Here is a 14,202-nt window from a genome sequence, read left to right as displayed (position 1 = left end):
GTAAGGTATGTTTGGTGTTTACCTAACATCAAATTGAAATTTTATAAAACAAAATACATCCATAATCCTGCCACCTAAGTATTCTTTACAAAAGCTCCTATGTCATATAAAATTTGTATTAAATAAATTTATATGCTTCTCTCATATTATTTTTTTTTATACATAGTCTCGCTGTGTTACCCAGGCTGGAGTGCAGTGGCGCAATCTTGGCTCACTGCAACCTCCACCTCCTGGGCTCAAGTAATCCTCCTGCCTCAGCCTCCCCAGTAGCTGGGACTACAGGTGCGCACCACCATGTCAGGCTAATTTTTGTATTTTTAATAGAGGCGAGGTTTCACCATGTTACCCAGGTCAGTCTCAAGCAACCTGCCTGCCTCGGCCTCCTAAAGTGCTGGGATTGCAGGTGTCAGCCACTGTACCTAGCTGATTAATATGTTTTCTTGTATACTTTTTCTCATGTTGATGTGTGCTTTGTTGTCAGCCATTAACCTAGCAATGAAAAGAAAAAATACTTATTTTTCCCCGACATTAATCTACCATAGTTTGCTTGCTGTCACCCTGTTGTTCTAATAGCTAGTGAAAATGGCTAGTAATTGTTACAAGTAAGGACAAATGACAATGGGAAAAAAATAGAAGAAAGGAAACATAGAAAGAAATCTATTGGCAGAATCTGATATAGCGCAGAAAGTAGTGTTGTTGTTGTTGTTGTTTTTCATGAAGTCACATCTCCATCTTGTGACTTTCTAAAACAGTAGAGCTTAGTATTTTCAACTTTAGGAACACACCTGGCTTTTATGTGGACTGTTTCTCTTCCCTTGTAATATCAGGATACTTTTTGTTCTTGTGCACTAAAGGTTTTTGAATGTACTAAACCAAGCTTGTGAGAAAGTTTAGATAAAAGATGGATCTAATTTGATGGGCATAGGTTTTACAAATAGGTTCAATTAGACTATAACAGCCTCAGCTCAGTTTCATGATTTTGATCAAGCCACAACTGTGTAGGCTTGGAAATAAGTTACCTTTATGTAACTATTTTTTAATGAAGATTTCAAAGGAAAGGTTCTCTGGTTTTTGTTGGTTTTTTGTTGTTGTCGTTTTTGAGATGGAGTTTCGCTCTTGTTGCTCAGGCTGGAGTGCAGTGGTGTGATCTTGGCTCACTGCAACCTCCGCCTTCCGGTTTCAAGCGATTCTCCTGCCTCAGCCTCCCGAGTAGCTGGGACTACAGGCACGCACCACCACACCCAGCTAATTTGTTGTATTTTTTAGTAGAGACGGAGGTTTCACCATCTTTGCGAGGATGGTCTCGATCTCTTGACCTCGTGATCTTGTGATCTGCCCACCTTGGCCTCCCAAAGTGCTGGGATTACAGGCGTGAGCCACCCTGCATGGCCAAGAGCTCTGAGTTTTAAAAACCCTGATATATTGAAAGTGTGGGCGGTAAACCAGCAGCAGTGGCTCGGTGCTTGTTCGAAATGCAGATTCTTGGGTCTCACACCAAACCTATAGACTCAGAATCTGAGTTTTAGCAAAATTCTCAGGTGATACTCTTAGACATTAAAATTTGAGAAGTACTGAAAGATGTAACTCTTAATACTGGATTCTCTACCCTGCTGCATAGTACAATCAGCTGGGGAGCTTTTAAAAACTACTACACCTGGGTCCATCCCAGGTAATTAAATCAGAATGGGCAGTGAGGGAAGGAGAACATGAACATGAGTTTTGTTTGTTTGTTTTTGTTTTTGTTTTTTGAGACGGAGTCTCGCTCTGTCACCAGGCTGGAGTGCAGTGGCGTGATATCGGCTCACGGCAACCTCCGCCTCCCAGGTTCCAGAGATTCTCCTACCTCAGCCTCCCAAGAAGCCAGGACTACAGCCGCCTGCCACCAGGGCCAGCTAATGTTTGTATTTTTAGTAGAGACGGGGTTTCACCATGTTGGCCAGGATAGTCTTGATCTCTTGACCTCGTGATCCACCCGCCTCTGCTTCCCAAAGTGCTGGAATTACAGGCGTGAGCCACCACGCCCAACCTGGACATGAGTATTTTTAAAAAGCTCCCAAGTTATTTTTAGGGAGCTGCCAGAGTTAAGCACTCTTGGGAGGAAATCTTTCCCTCTGCCATCCTAGGCTCTAATGTTAGAGGCCTGTGAATTAACTGACAATAGACTTTAATAGGAGAAAACGTTAATTTACCTACTGGGGTGTTGTGTAGTACAGTGTAACTCTGAATAGTCAGAGATAAAGGTATCCAGATAAAGGTATCCTTTGTATTTGTCGATTCTGCATCCATGAATTCAACCAACCAAGGGTGGAAAATATTCAGAGAGCTGGTTTGGTGGCTCACGCCTGTAATCTCAGCACTTTGGGAGGCTGAGACAGGAGGATTGCTTGAGCCCAGGAGTTTGAGACCAGCCTGGGCAACAAAGTGAAACCCCTGTCTCTACAAAAAATCAAAAAAATTAGCTGGGTGTTGTGGCACGTGCCTACTGTCCCAGCTACACGGAAGGTGGAGGCAGCAGGATCCCTTGAGCCCAGGATGACAAGGCTGCAGTGAGCCATGTTCATGCCAATGCACTCCAGCCTGGGTGAGACCCTGTCTCGAAAATAAAAAAGAAAAAGAGAAAAAAATAATGTCTGTACTGAACTTGCGTAGACTTTTTTCTTGCCATCATTCCCTGAACAATACAGGATAATGGCTATTTACATATAATGTATATTGTATTAGGTATAAGAAGTAGACTAGAGATGATTTAAAGTATACAGGAGGATTGCATAGGCTATATGCAAACACGATGCCATTTTATATCGGGAACTTAAGCGTCTGTAGATTTTGGTATCTGAGGGAGGTCCTGGAACCAATCCCCAACTAATATAGAGGGACAACTGTATATATCACCTTAAACAAAAGGAGGGAGGTTTAGGGCTTCAGTGGGAATATATGGAAGGTTCTACTGGGTTTTTTGATACTGAATGATGCTGAATTAGGACTTTCTGGTGCTAAGTCTCAGTCTTTTCCCAATCAGGAAACTTCCTCACAGGAAACCTCAGAAATTTATTTGTCACAGTCCTGGAGGCTGGGAAGTCCAGGATCATGTTGCCTGCAAATTTGGTGTCTGGTGATAGCCCGTTTCACAGATGACACATTCTTGCTGTGTCCTCACATGATACAAGGGGCAAGGCAGCTCTCTGGGCACTTTTTTACAAGAGCATGGAATAGAAAACAACAAAACAAAACACAAACAGTTTCATTCTCCTGTTGTTTCTTACAACACGGAAAACTTCTGTGACCAAGTGTGTGGGGGGTTTTCCTCATACACCAAGCAAGCAATTCTGACACTGTCCACTTGGAAGTCACGTCAGATCCTACAGAACTTGTCGACAGTTCAGTCCCACAAAAGCACCCCCGACTTGAGACATCAATCGCAAGCCCAAGCTTCTGGAACTTCCCACCAACCAGCTATTAATTGGCATTCCCACAAGACTCCTTTTGGGTTCAGTTAATTTCCTATAAACTCTGTCTTTGCTGCAACTCCCGCTGTTCTCAGTGGTTTTTTTCAGGGCAGCAGGCAAGAAGAACCGGTCAGGCTGTGACACCTGTGCCACTGCTCATGAAGGCTCACAGAACTCAGGGAAACACTTTACTTATGCTTACTGGTTTATTATAATGCGTATTTTAAAGGATACAAATGAATAGCCAGATGAAGAGATACATAGAGGGAAGTCTGGGAAGGTCCTGAGTTCAGGCGCTTTTGTCCCATGGAGTTGGGGTGCACTGCCTTCCCTGTACCCCATATGTAGAAGTCCGCTGAACTCAGTCCTTTTGGGTTTATATATGGAGGCTTCATTGTGTAGGTCTGATTGATTAAATTACTGGTCATTGATGGCCAACTCAGCCTTCAGCCCCTCTTCCCCTTCCTGAAGGTGTGTGTGTGTTGGGGGCGGGGTGGGGGTATGAATTTCAAGCCCCTGAGCACATGGTTTCTTCTCCTGGTAACCAGCCCCTAATCCTGTGGTTACCTAGGGACTTTACAAAACTCACCGCCTTAACATAAATTTAGGTGTGGTTGAAAGGGGCTCATTATAAATAACAAGAGCCTTTCACCTTTATTGCTCTAGAGTTGTTTCAGGAACCAAAGACAAAAGGCCAAATATTTTAACAAAACATATTCTTGAGGAGGAAAAGGCGAAGGGGATGGGGATCCGCTAGGGGCTGGCACTAACGGGACTGGTAGCTCCAGCTTTCAGAGTAGAGGAGTTTCTTGGCCCTGGAGAAAGGGCGAGTCCCAACAAGGCCCCTGGAAGCGCTGTGAGATTGAGAGGGACAGGCTTCCCTAGTGAGCCCGGTCCCTTCCTTTCGACCTTGGGAGGGACGAAGGGAATGAGGGGAGAAGAAGGGCCAACGGAGAAGGCAGAATGGCTAGTCAAGGGCCGCTTGGATGCTGCTTTTCCCCAGGGCTGCCTCCACTTCTGTGGTTGTTTCGAGGGTTGCCAGCCGGGGGCAGAGGCGCCAGCCTATGGTCCAGCACCATGCTGTTGAATGGCTATTCAAGGATCCACATTCCCTGAGAAACCACCTTTGCAGAATTTTAAGTAATGAAATACAACATGACTGACCCCATTTTGCTTCTAGTCTTGCAAACTAAATTGTTTTGGGGTTTTGTTGTTGTTTTGTTTTTGTATATTCTAGTGCAGAGACCAAGATAACTATAAGAGGAATTTAGTTTATAGCTAAACTTTGAGGCAAGGAGAACTGACCCCCCTCCTTGTTTGGAGATTGAAGCCACATTCATATGACATGGTTACAATTATGGTAGGGGTTTGAACTTTGCTGAAGAATTGTGGTAGGGGCTTGAACATAGTTAAAGAATGAGCTGCTATTGCTCCCTCTGTTTTCTGTAAGTTGCTTACTGCCCCAAAGTCACATAATGGGGGGCTCAAGATTGATAACTTCCTCAACTACTCCTATAGATGACCTCACTATTGTGAAACCTAAAGACCTGGTCTTGGAGATCCTTTTCAGGTTTAGCATTTCAGTAGATCAAGAGAGGCCGCCTGGTCCTGAGACCACCCACACTTCCTGGGAACTGACTCAGCTGTGCAAAGACAGTTTTAGAGGCCCCTGTGATTCTATCCCCAATCAATCAATTGTTTCAGTTCCCCAGCTCCCTGCCTCCCAAAGTACCCTTAAAAAACCCTAGCCTCCAAATTCTTGGAGAGAGAGATTTGAGAAATTTCTCCCTGTTTTCCTCACTTGGCTTGACCCTGCAATTATTAATTAAACTCTTTCTTTGCCACAACTTCTGCTGTTCTCAATGTTTTTTTTTTTTCAATGTTGTTTTTTTCTTCTTGCAGCAGGCAAGAAGAACCCGTCAGACTGTGATACCTGTGCCACTTGCTCATGAAGGGCCACCAGCTGCTGGAGCCATACCTGATGGTGAGTGTGGACGAGGTGAATGTGGACCACACTAGCACCAAACCAACAAACCCATGTACAATGAGGAGCTCTACACTAACGCCACTGATGGCAGCCATCGTCCATGAGATGCCCCTGGGCTATGACCACTTCATGTAAACATGTACCCTGTAATTATTTATTTATTTATTTATTGAGATGGAGTTTCACACTGTCGCCCAGGCTGGAGTGCAGTGGTGCCATCTTGGCTCATTGCAACCTCCACCTCCCAGCCAGGTTCAAGTGATTCTCCAGCCTCAGCCTCGCAAGTAGCTGGGACTACAGGCATGTGCCACCACATCTGGCTAATTTTTTTTTTTTTTTTTTTTTAAGTAGAGACGGGGTTTCACCATATTGGCCAGGCTGGTCTCGAACTCCTGAACTCAGGTGATCTGCCTGCCTCAGCCTCCCAAAGTGCTGGGAATACAGGCGTGAGCCACTGCACCTGGCCACATGTACCCTGTAATTCTATCGCTGGTAAAATGAGTTCTTTCCCTACTTTGTGTCAGCTGCAAAGAAAGAACAACCAATGGGAAAAACAAAAGGCAAGCAGGTTTTATTTCTGGCCATGAATAGAGAGCTCTTGCTCTAAAGCAATGTTCTCCAACCTTTTTGACAGCAGGAAGCAGTTTCATGGAAGACAATTTTTCCACAGACCAGGGTGTGGGGGATGGTTTTGGGATGATTTAAGTGCATTACATTTATTGTGCACTTTATTGCTATTATTATTACACTGCAATATATAATGAAATAATTATACAACTCACCATAATGTAGAATCAGTGGGAGCCCTGAGCTTGTTTTCCTGCAACTAAATGGCCCCATCTGTGGGTGATGGGAGACAGTGACAGATCATCAGGCATTAAATTCTCATAAGGAGTGTGCAACCTAGATCCCTCACATGCATAGTTCACAATAGGGTCCACGCTCCCAGGAGAATCTAATGCCGCTGCTGATCTGACAGGAGGCGGAGCTCAGGCAGTAATGCCAGCAATGGGGAGTGGCTGTAAATACCGATGAAGCTTCACTCGCTTGCTTGCCCACCTGCTACTCACCTCCTGCTATGCAACTTGGTTCCTAACAGGCCACAGGCCAGTACCAGTCAATGGCCCGGGGGTTGGGTACCCCTGCTCTAAAGACACCTTCTCCCAGAGCCATGGGAAACTGGGGAATTTTATGGAGTTAGATGTGGGAAGGGGAGGTATGTAAACACATGCTGGGAGCCCAAGATCATCAACATGCATCTTCATACAATGCATGTTCATAAAATGGTGGGGATTTTCTTCTATGGGTGGGATTTTGATATTATAATGATATCTTAATGATCTAAAGGTAACAAGGAGCTTCCAGTTCTGGTTGGCACCAGTTTTGCACCAGCCTTTTCTTCCTCTGGTAATTGACGAAGGGTTCTGAAGCTCCTGTGGCTTCTCGGGCCATCTGGAGTTCTTTTAAGCAAAGTACCTTCAGATAAAAAGACTAGAAAAACACTGTTAAGGAAAAAAAAAAATGAGCTTTCACAGCTGTTTATGGTTTAAGAAAATAGGCTGGGTGTGGTGGTTCACACCTGTAATCACAGCACTTTGGGAGGCCAAGGCAGGCAGATCACTGGAGGCCAGGAGTTCAAGACCAGCCTGGCCAATGTGGTGAGACCACCCCCTCCACCATCTTACTAAAAACACATACAAAAAATTAGCCAGCCGTGGTGGCGTGCACCTGTAATCCCAGCTACTCAGGAGGCTGAGGCACAAGAATCTCTTGAACCCAGGAGGTGGAGGTTACAGGGAGCCGAGATCGCACCACTGCACGCCTGGGTGACAGAGGGACACTCTGTCTCAAAAAAGAAAGAAAATAATGAGCTTTCCCAGCTATATTTCTAGGGCTGCCCTGGTAGCAATTCCAGTGTGGACTAAAAGGAAGAAGCTGAGGCAAAATTAATGTAACTAGAGAATTTATTTGGACCAAGCTTGAGGATTGCAACACAGGAGCACAGATTCAAAAGATTGCTCTGAGCTTTTTTTTTTTTTTTTCTTTTCACTGGGAGCGGCTGTGCACGGCCAGCATGGCCAACACCTTGAACATCTTACAAGGCTTGGTGAATCTGCAGCCAGAGGGGAAAGTAACTGTGGTCATAACCCTGATAGGGCAGGGCATGGTGGCTCTAGCCTGTAATCCCAGGTACTTAGGAGGCTGAGGTGAGAGGATTATCTGAGACCAGGAGTTCAAGACCAGCCTGAGCAACATGGTGAGATCCTGTCTCTAAAATAAAAATTAGCCAGGAGTGGTGGTGCATGCCTGTGCTTCCAGCTACTTGGAAGGCTGAGGTGGAGGATTTCTTGAGCCAGGAGTTCAAGGCTGCAGTGAGCTATGATTGTACCACTGCACTCCAGCTTGAGTGACAGAATGAGACCCTGTCTCCAAACCCAACCCCTCCCCACCAATAAAACAGATCAATGGAAACAAGATTATTCTCACATACCTGAGGCAGCCCACCTACTGCTCTTACTGCAGGAAGTTTATCTGGGGAGTATTTGGGAAACAGGGTTATCAATGCCAGGTGTGCACCTGTGTTGCCCATAAACACTGCCATCATGTAACCATTACAGTCTGTATTTGCCAAAACGATATTAACCAAGAAGATTCAAAGATTGCCAGAGGTTCAGAATCAACATCTCACACAAGTGCAGCATCCACAACTATAAATCACTACCACTTTTCAATCACTGTGGTGCCCTGCTTTGGGGGATAATGGGTCTTCATTTCTGAAGGCTCTAGTGTCATGTAAAACTTTGATGAAATAAATTTGTTATAATTTTCTTTTGGTTTTGTTTTCTTTTTTTGAGACACAGTCTCACTCTGTCACCCAGGCTAGAGTGCAGTGGCATGATCACAGTTCACTGCAGCCTCGACCTCTTGGGCTCAAGTGATCCTTCTGGCTCCTGTTTCCTGAGTAGCTGGATCTACGGGTGCACACCACCACACCCAGCTAATTTTGTTTATTTTTTGTAGAGACAGGGCCTTGTTATGTTGTCCAGGCTGGTCCTGAATTCCTGGGCTCAAGCAATATTCCTGCCTTGGCCTCCCAAAGTGCTAGCAGTATAGGCATGAGCCACTGCACCTGGTTCTTTTCTCTTGTTAATCTGTCGTTTGCTATAGGAGTGGTGGCTGTTCCTTACGATGGATGAGGAAAGTTATCACATTTTTCTGCCACTACACTGCCTTTGAGAATTTGCAGTTTACCCTTCTGTGAGTCCCCTTGGATTTGCAGTAAACAAGGGTGTGCTAGAGCCTGCTCTTAGCAGCTTGCAATTTTTAGGATTTTGTGAGCCAGTTGTCAAACACAACCTTCATTAACAATCAGATTACAGTCTGGGTATGGTGGCTTATGCCTGTAATCTCAGCTTTGGGAGGCTGAGGCAAGGAGGATCGCTTGAGCCCACGAGTTTAAGACCAGTCTAGGCAGCATAATGAGAACCCCATCTCTCCAAAAAAAAAAAAAAAAAGAAAGAAATTAGCTGGGTATGGTGGCGTGCACCTGTAGTCCCAGCTACTCAGGAGGCTGAGGTGGGAGGATTGCGTGAGTCCAGGAGGTCAAGGTTGCTGTCAGCTGTGATTGTGCCTCTGTACTCCAGCCTGTAATAATTTAACTACATAAATTATATTAAAACCAAAGATAATATAGACTCCAGACTTATCACTGCCTAATTATTTTACTATGTCTTCCTATTATTTATGTCCTTGAGGTTCTTTGTGTTGATTGTATCTGTATGGTAGAAATATTGTATAATGAGCACCTCTTCCCAACTCCATGTTCAGTGACATCACAATGGGAGCTCATAAATAGGAAGTATTTACACCACAGAAATCAGCAAACCTGACAATTGCATCTTACTTATTCCCACTCCCTCACAGTTCCCCACCCCACAACTCCCAGCAACCTATTAAGGGATAGAGTGTGTGTTGGCAGCCATGCAATTAAAGGAAAGAGGCCAAATCTCTAGATTTTCCTACAGAGGAAGAAGAAAGATGGAGCAAACTGGTTTAAACCTGAGGAGGGATCCTAGAGCGATGCACTAACGGTACAAGTTTTAAAGTAAATTTTTAAAATGTAACTCATTCTTTATGACTTTAGAATTTTATTTTTAAAAACAGATTTTTAAATTAAATGCCTATTTTGAAAATAAAAGGAGGTATTCATTTGGAACTTTGGGGTTTGTTTTTTGTTTTGCTTTGAGTTGCTGTTTTATGAACTTTGGGGTTGTAAAAATGAATTATAAGCAGTACATTGAGCTCCATAAAGACAGTGCCAGGGCAAGTGAGAGCCAGATGGGCACTGGGCGACTCTGTGCCTCGCTGAGGAAAAATGACTAAACATGGGCAAAGGAGATCTTAAGAAGCCAAGAGGCAAAATGCCATCATATGTGTTTTGTGTGCAAACTTGTCCGGAGGAGCATAAGAAGAAGCACCTAGATGCTTCACTCGACTTCTCAGAGTTTCCTAAGAAGTGCTCAGAGAGGTGGAAGACCATGTCTGCTAAAGAGAAAGGACAATTTGAAGCTATGGCAAGGGCGGACAAGGCCCGCTATGAAAGAGAAATTAAAACATATATCCCTCCTAAAGGGGAGACAAAAAAGTAGTTCAAGGATCCCAATGCACCTAAGAGGTCTCCTTCAGCCTTTTTCTTGTTCTGTTCCGCATATGGCCCGAAAAAAGATTTGGATTTTTATTTGAATATTTGCATATACATAATGAGGTATCATAGGATGGGATGCAACTTTAAACATGAAACTTATGTTCATATACACCTTATACACATATCCTGAAGGTGATTTTATAAAATATTTTAAATAATTTTGTTCATGAAACAAAGTTTTGACTGCATTATTTCATTTTTATTTTTATTTATTTATCTTTTGAGACAGGGTCCTCACTCTGTCACCCAGGCTGGAGTGCAGTGGTGCTATCTTGGCTCACTGCAACATCTACCTCCCTGGTTCAAACAATTCCCCTGCTTCAGCCTCCCAAGTAGCTGGGATAACAGGCACACGCCACCACGCCTGACTAATTTTATTGTGTTTTTAGTAGAGATGGGGTTTCACCATGTTGGCCAGACTGGTCTCGAACTCCTGACCTCAGGCAATCCACCCACCTCGGCCTCCCAAAGTGCTGGGATTACAGGCGTGAGCCACCATGCCAGGCCCTGTTTTTATTTTCTTTAGAGACAGGGTCTGGCTCTGTCACCCAGGCTGCAGTGCAATGATGCAATCATGGCTCATAGGCATGAGCCACTGCACGCAGCCTTTTTTATACTTTTCTGTTTTTCTTTTTTTTTTTTTTTTTTTTTTTGAGACAGAGTCTGGCTCTGTCGCCCAGGCTGGAGTGCAGTGGCCGGATCTCAGCTCACTGCAAGCTCCGCCTCCCGGGTTCACGCCATTCTCCTGGCTCAGCCTCTTGAGTAGCTGGGACTACAGGCGCCCGCCACTTCGCCCGGCTAGTTTTTTTTGTATTTTAGTAGAGACGGGGTTTCACCGTGTTAGCCAGGATGGTCTCGATCTCCTGACCTCGTGATCCGCCCGTCTCGGCCTCCCAAAGTGCTGGGATTACAGGCTTGAGCCACCGCGCCCGGCCCTTTCTTTTTTCTTTACTTTCTTTTTTTTTAAGACTAGATAAGTGCAGTAGTGAGAAGGGGAGAAAAAATAGAACAAGGTGTTCCATCTGTAACTGACTGTGAACAATCTATTAAGGTAACTCACTACCTTCGGACCAAACTGACTGCATTTTGACTGGGACTGGTCACATGAGGTCCAGTATGGGATTTTCCACTTGTGTCATCATGTAGGTGCTGAAAATTTGGATTGGGATTTTAGATTTTTGGATTAAGGATGCTCAACCTGTATAACAATCTCCTGTTCACTTTCCCAGTGCATAATAAAGTGGAACTAGTAATTTATCTCTGACTAAACTATAGGTTGTGGAAAACCACTGAAAATGACATGCAGGATTAAAGTAGCACTTTGGAAAGGTCAGTCTGGTGATCCAGAGTAAATGCTCAAAAAGCAAGAGGTTTTTTTGTTTTGTGTTGTTGTTATTGTTTGTTTGTTCGTTTTTGAGACAGAGTTTCGCTCTTGTTGCCTAGGCTGGAGTGCAATGGCAGAATCTCAGCTCACCGCAACCTCCGCCTCCCAGGTTCAAGTGATTCTCTTGCCTCAGCCTCCTGAGTAGTTGGGATTACAGGCACCCGCCACCACGCCCAGCTTTTTGTATTTTTAGTAGAGACGGGGGTTTCTCCATGCTGGCCAGGCTGGTCTCAAACTCCCAACCTCAGGTGATCCACCCGCCTTGGCCTCCCAAAGTGCTGGGATTACAGGCGTGAGCCACCTCACCCAGTGGAAGCAAGAGGTTTTTGCAGTAGCACAGGAAGCCCTGAGGCAACCTGTGCCAGTATCAACTTCAGAAAACATAGTAAAAGGGAAAAAGTTGAATGTGGTGATGGGCAAGAAATACAAAAGTATCAACATAATTTCAGTGAACTGAACAAGTATGATGTATCTGTGACTGAATCCCTGACCACGCCCCCTCCCATTCCTGGAGGGCTTGTTAAAACATAGGTTACTGGTGCCCTGCCCCTGGAGTTACTGATTCTGTACATTTGGGGGTGGGGCCCAAGAATTTGCACTTCTAACAAGTATCTGGTGACCCATAACAGGTGCTCCAGAAGCAAGAAGTTTCTTGCTGCTTTTTATTTATTTTTGTTTTTGAGACAGGGTGTCACTCTGTCACCCAGGCTGAGGTACAGTGGTGTGATCATGGCTCACTGAAGCCTCGACTTCCTGGGCTCAAGAGATCCTCCCACTTTAGCCTCCCGAGTAGCTGGGGCCATAGGCACATGCCACCACACTCAGCTTTTTTTTTTTTTAATCTCTAGTACAGTCAGCATCTCACTATGCTGCCCAGGCTGGTCTCAAACTCAGATCCTCTGCCTTGGCCTTCCAAAGTGCTCGAATTACAGGGGTGAGTCACCGTGTGCAGCCGGTTTCTTCTTGATGCTGTATCCAGGTGATGCTGATGCTGCTGGTCTGGGACCACACTTTTAGAACCACTGACTTACAGCAGTTATTTTGCTAAGGCCTCAAAGACAGCATTGTTAAACCAGCAGGGGGACACAGTACACAACAGAGCCTCTAAAAATAAAATGCCTTAAGGTACTAAAGCTCCTTTGGAGTTATGGTGTTGCCATGGAGACCTCTGAACTATTTTGGAAAGCAGTGTGTAAACTGACATCAGTTGAAATAAATTTCAGGTGTTTATGTAAAGAATTAATTTGGTAGAAATAATGTCTAGATTCGTGCATGCCATGGTGTGTTGGTTAAGAACTTGGAATGTGGAGTCAGCTCTGCCACTTACAAGCCATGTGGCTGTGGGAAAATTACTTACACCTTTGATCTTGTCTTCTTCCCTTTAAAAAGTAACCTGTGGTATAGAATTGGAGGGGTAAAGTTCTTGGAATGCTGAGTATTATTAAATTATTATTAGTTGTTAAAACTCTAAGTAGTTACTTAGTACTTTCAGCTCTTTAGCCTACCCCAAAATTAGAAATAGTCTAAATACGTTGCTATATTTACTTTTTAATAACCAGCGCTCCCGTTATTCAGGTAAAGAATTAAAAACATTTAGAAGTAATTTGCTTTGTAAATCCTAACCTCTTTCATTCAAAATACCTAAGGTAGACGGCTCTTTATAAACGTGCCCGGCTCAGAGAGCTCTCATCTATATTATATCTCCGAATCTAAATTTCACTGATGCCCAAAGTCTAAGAGTGTTTCGTGGGCGTTGAGCTTTGAGACAGAACGAAGATGGATGCTGGTTTTGACTAGGCAGGGCACTCACGTGGGGTCTGGTCAGACCAGGCCCGACCCAGCCAGCCCATCGGTAGAGTCAGCATCAGCCGGGCGTGAAGATTCGTGTTGATTCCTGTGTTCCGCCAAGTTCAGGAACCTGGCAGGGGCCGGCCGCCTCCCGCGAAGGGACACACCTGTTGGTCACCGCTCTTACTGGCCAGACCTGGATATTGGCCTTCTGGCATCAGAGGCAGGGGCATGTCCCTGGCCGGAGAGCCCAGGCCAGCGTGGGGTGACGTCATCGAAGGCATGTCCCAGCCCTGCAGAGCGGTGGGCGGGGCCTGCGAAGGTGTGCCGGGGGCTGGTTGGAGGCGCGGGCGGCGGGGTCGGGGCGGGGACAATGTGGCGGTGACGTCACGGGGCGGGGCGGAGGCTGGAGCGAGTAGGTAGGCGCAGCGACCGGCGGTGGCGCTCACTCCCGGCTTCCAGCCGCCCTGAGCCTCTGCTTTGGAGATTCTCAGTGCCACGGATCATGTCCCTAAGGGGCAGCCTCTCGCGTCTCCTCCAGAAGCGAGTGCATTCCATCCTGAAGAAATCCGTCCACTCTGTGGCTGTGATAGGAGCCCCGTTCTCACAAGGGCAGGTGAGAACTGGCACCTGGCACCGCCGGGCAGGATCCTCCGCCCCCCAGAACCTGGAGAAGGCGGCGGTGGGATACGGGGGACCGGGAGGCGAGGAGAGGTTGGGGAGAAAAGGCGAGGGGAAGAGCTGGCGGGTTCCCGCGATTGGGCACCGTGGGAGCGTGTGGGACTTTCCCCGACAGAGGATGGAGAGGGAGGGAGGGGTGGAGGCCACCCTGTTTGGGATGAGGGCGAGTTTCTGCGGCCTCCCCAGAAAGACCGAGAAAACGGTGGATGCA

General features: G+C 45.7%; 2 protein-coding genes across 2 annotated transcripts in view; both read left to right on the top strand.

Annotated features, from left to right (window-relative positions):
* Positions 1 to 14,202, top strand: part of RDH12 (retinol dehydrogenase 12) — a 340,678-nt gene that overhangs the window by 205,555 nt on the left and 120,921 nt on the right. The gene's annotated exons all lie outside the window — the stretch shown is intronic.
* The window catches only part of ARG2 (arginase 2), a 34,191-nt gene continuing 33,617 nt past the window's right edge, over positions 13,629 to 14,202 (top strand). Inside the window, exon 1 of the mRNA XM_050797054.1 lies at positions 13,629 to 13,926. Within this exon, the coding sequence (XP_050653011.1) occupies positions 13,816 to 13,926 (111 nt within the window). The 5' untranslated portion in view covers positions 13,629 to 13,815. The remainder of the gene's footprint in view (positions 13,927 to 14,202) is intronic.

This window comes from Macaca thibetana, chromosome 7 (genome assembly GCF_024542745.1).
Source record: "Macaca thibetana thibetana isolate TM-01 chromosome 7, ASM2454274v1, whole genome shotgun sequence".
Lineage (NCBI taxonomy): Eukaryota > Metazoa > Chordata > Mammalia > Primates > Cercopithecidae > Macaca > Macaca thibetana.
This window is presented reverse-complemented; position numbering and strand designations above follow the sequence as displayed.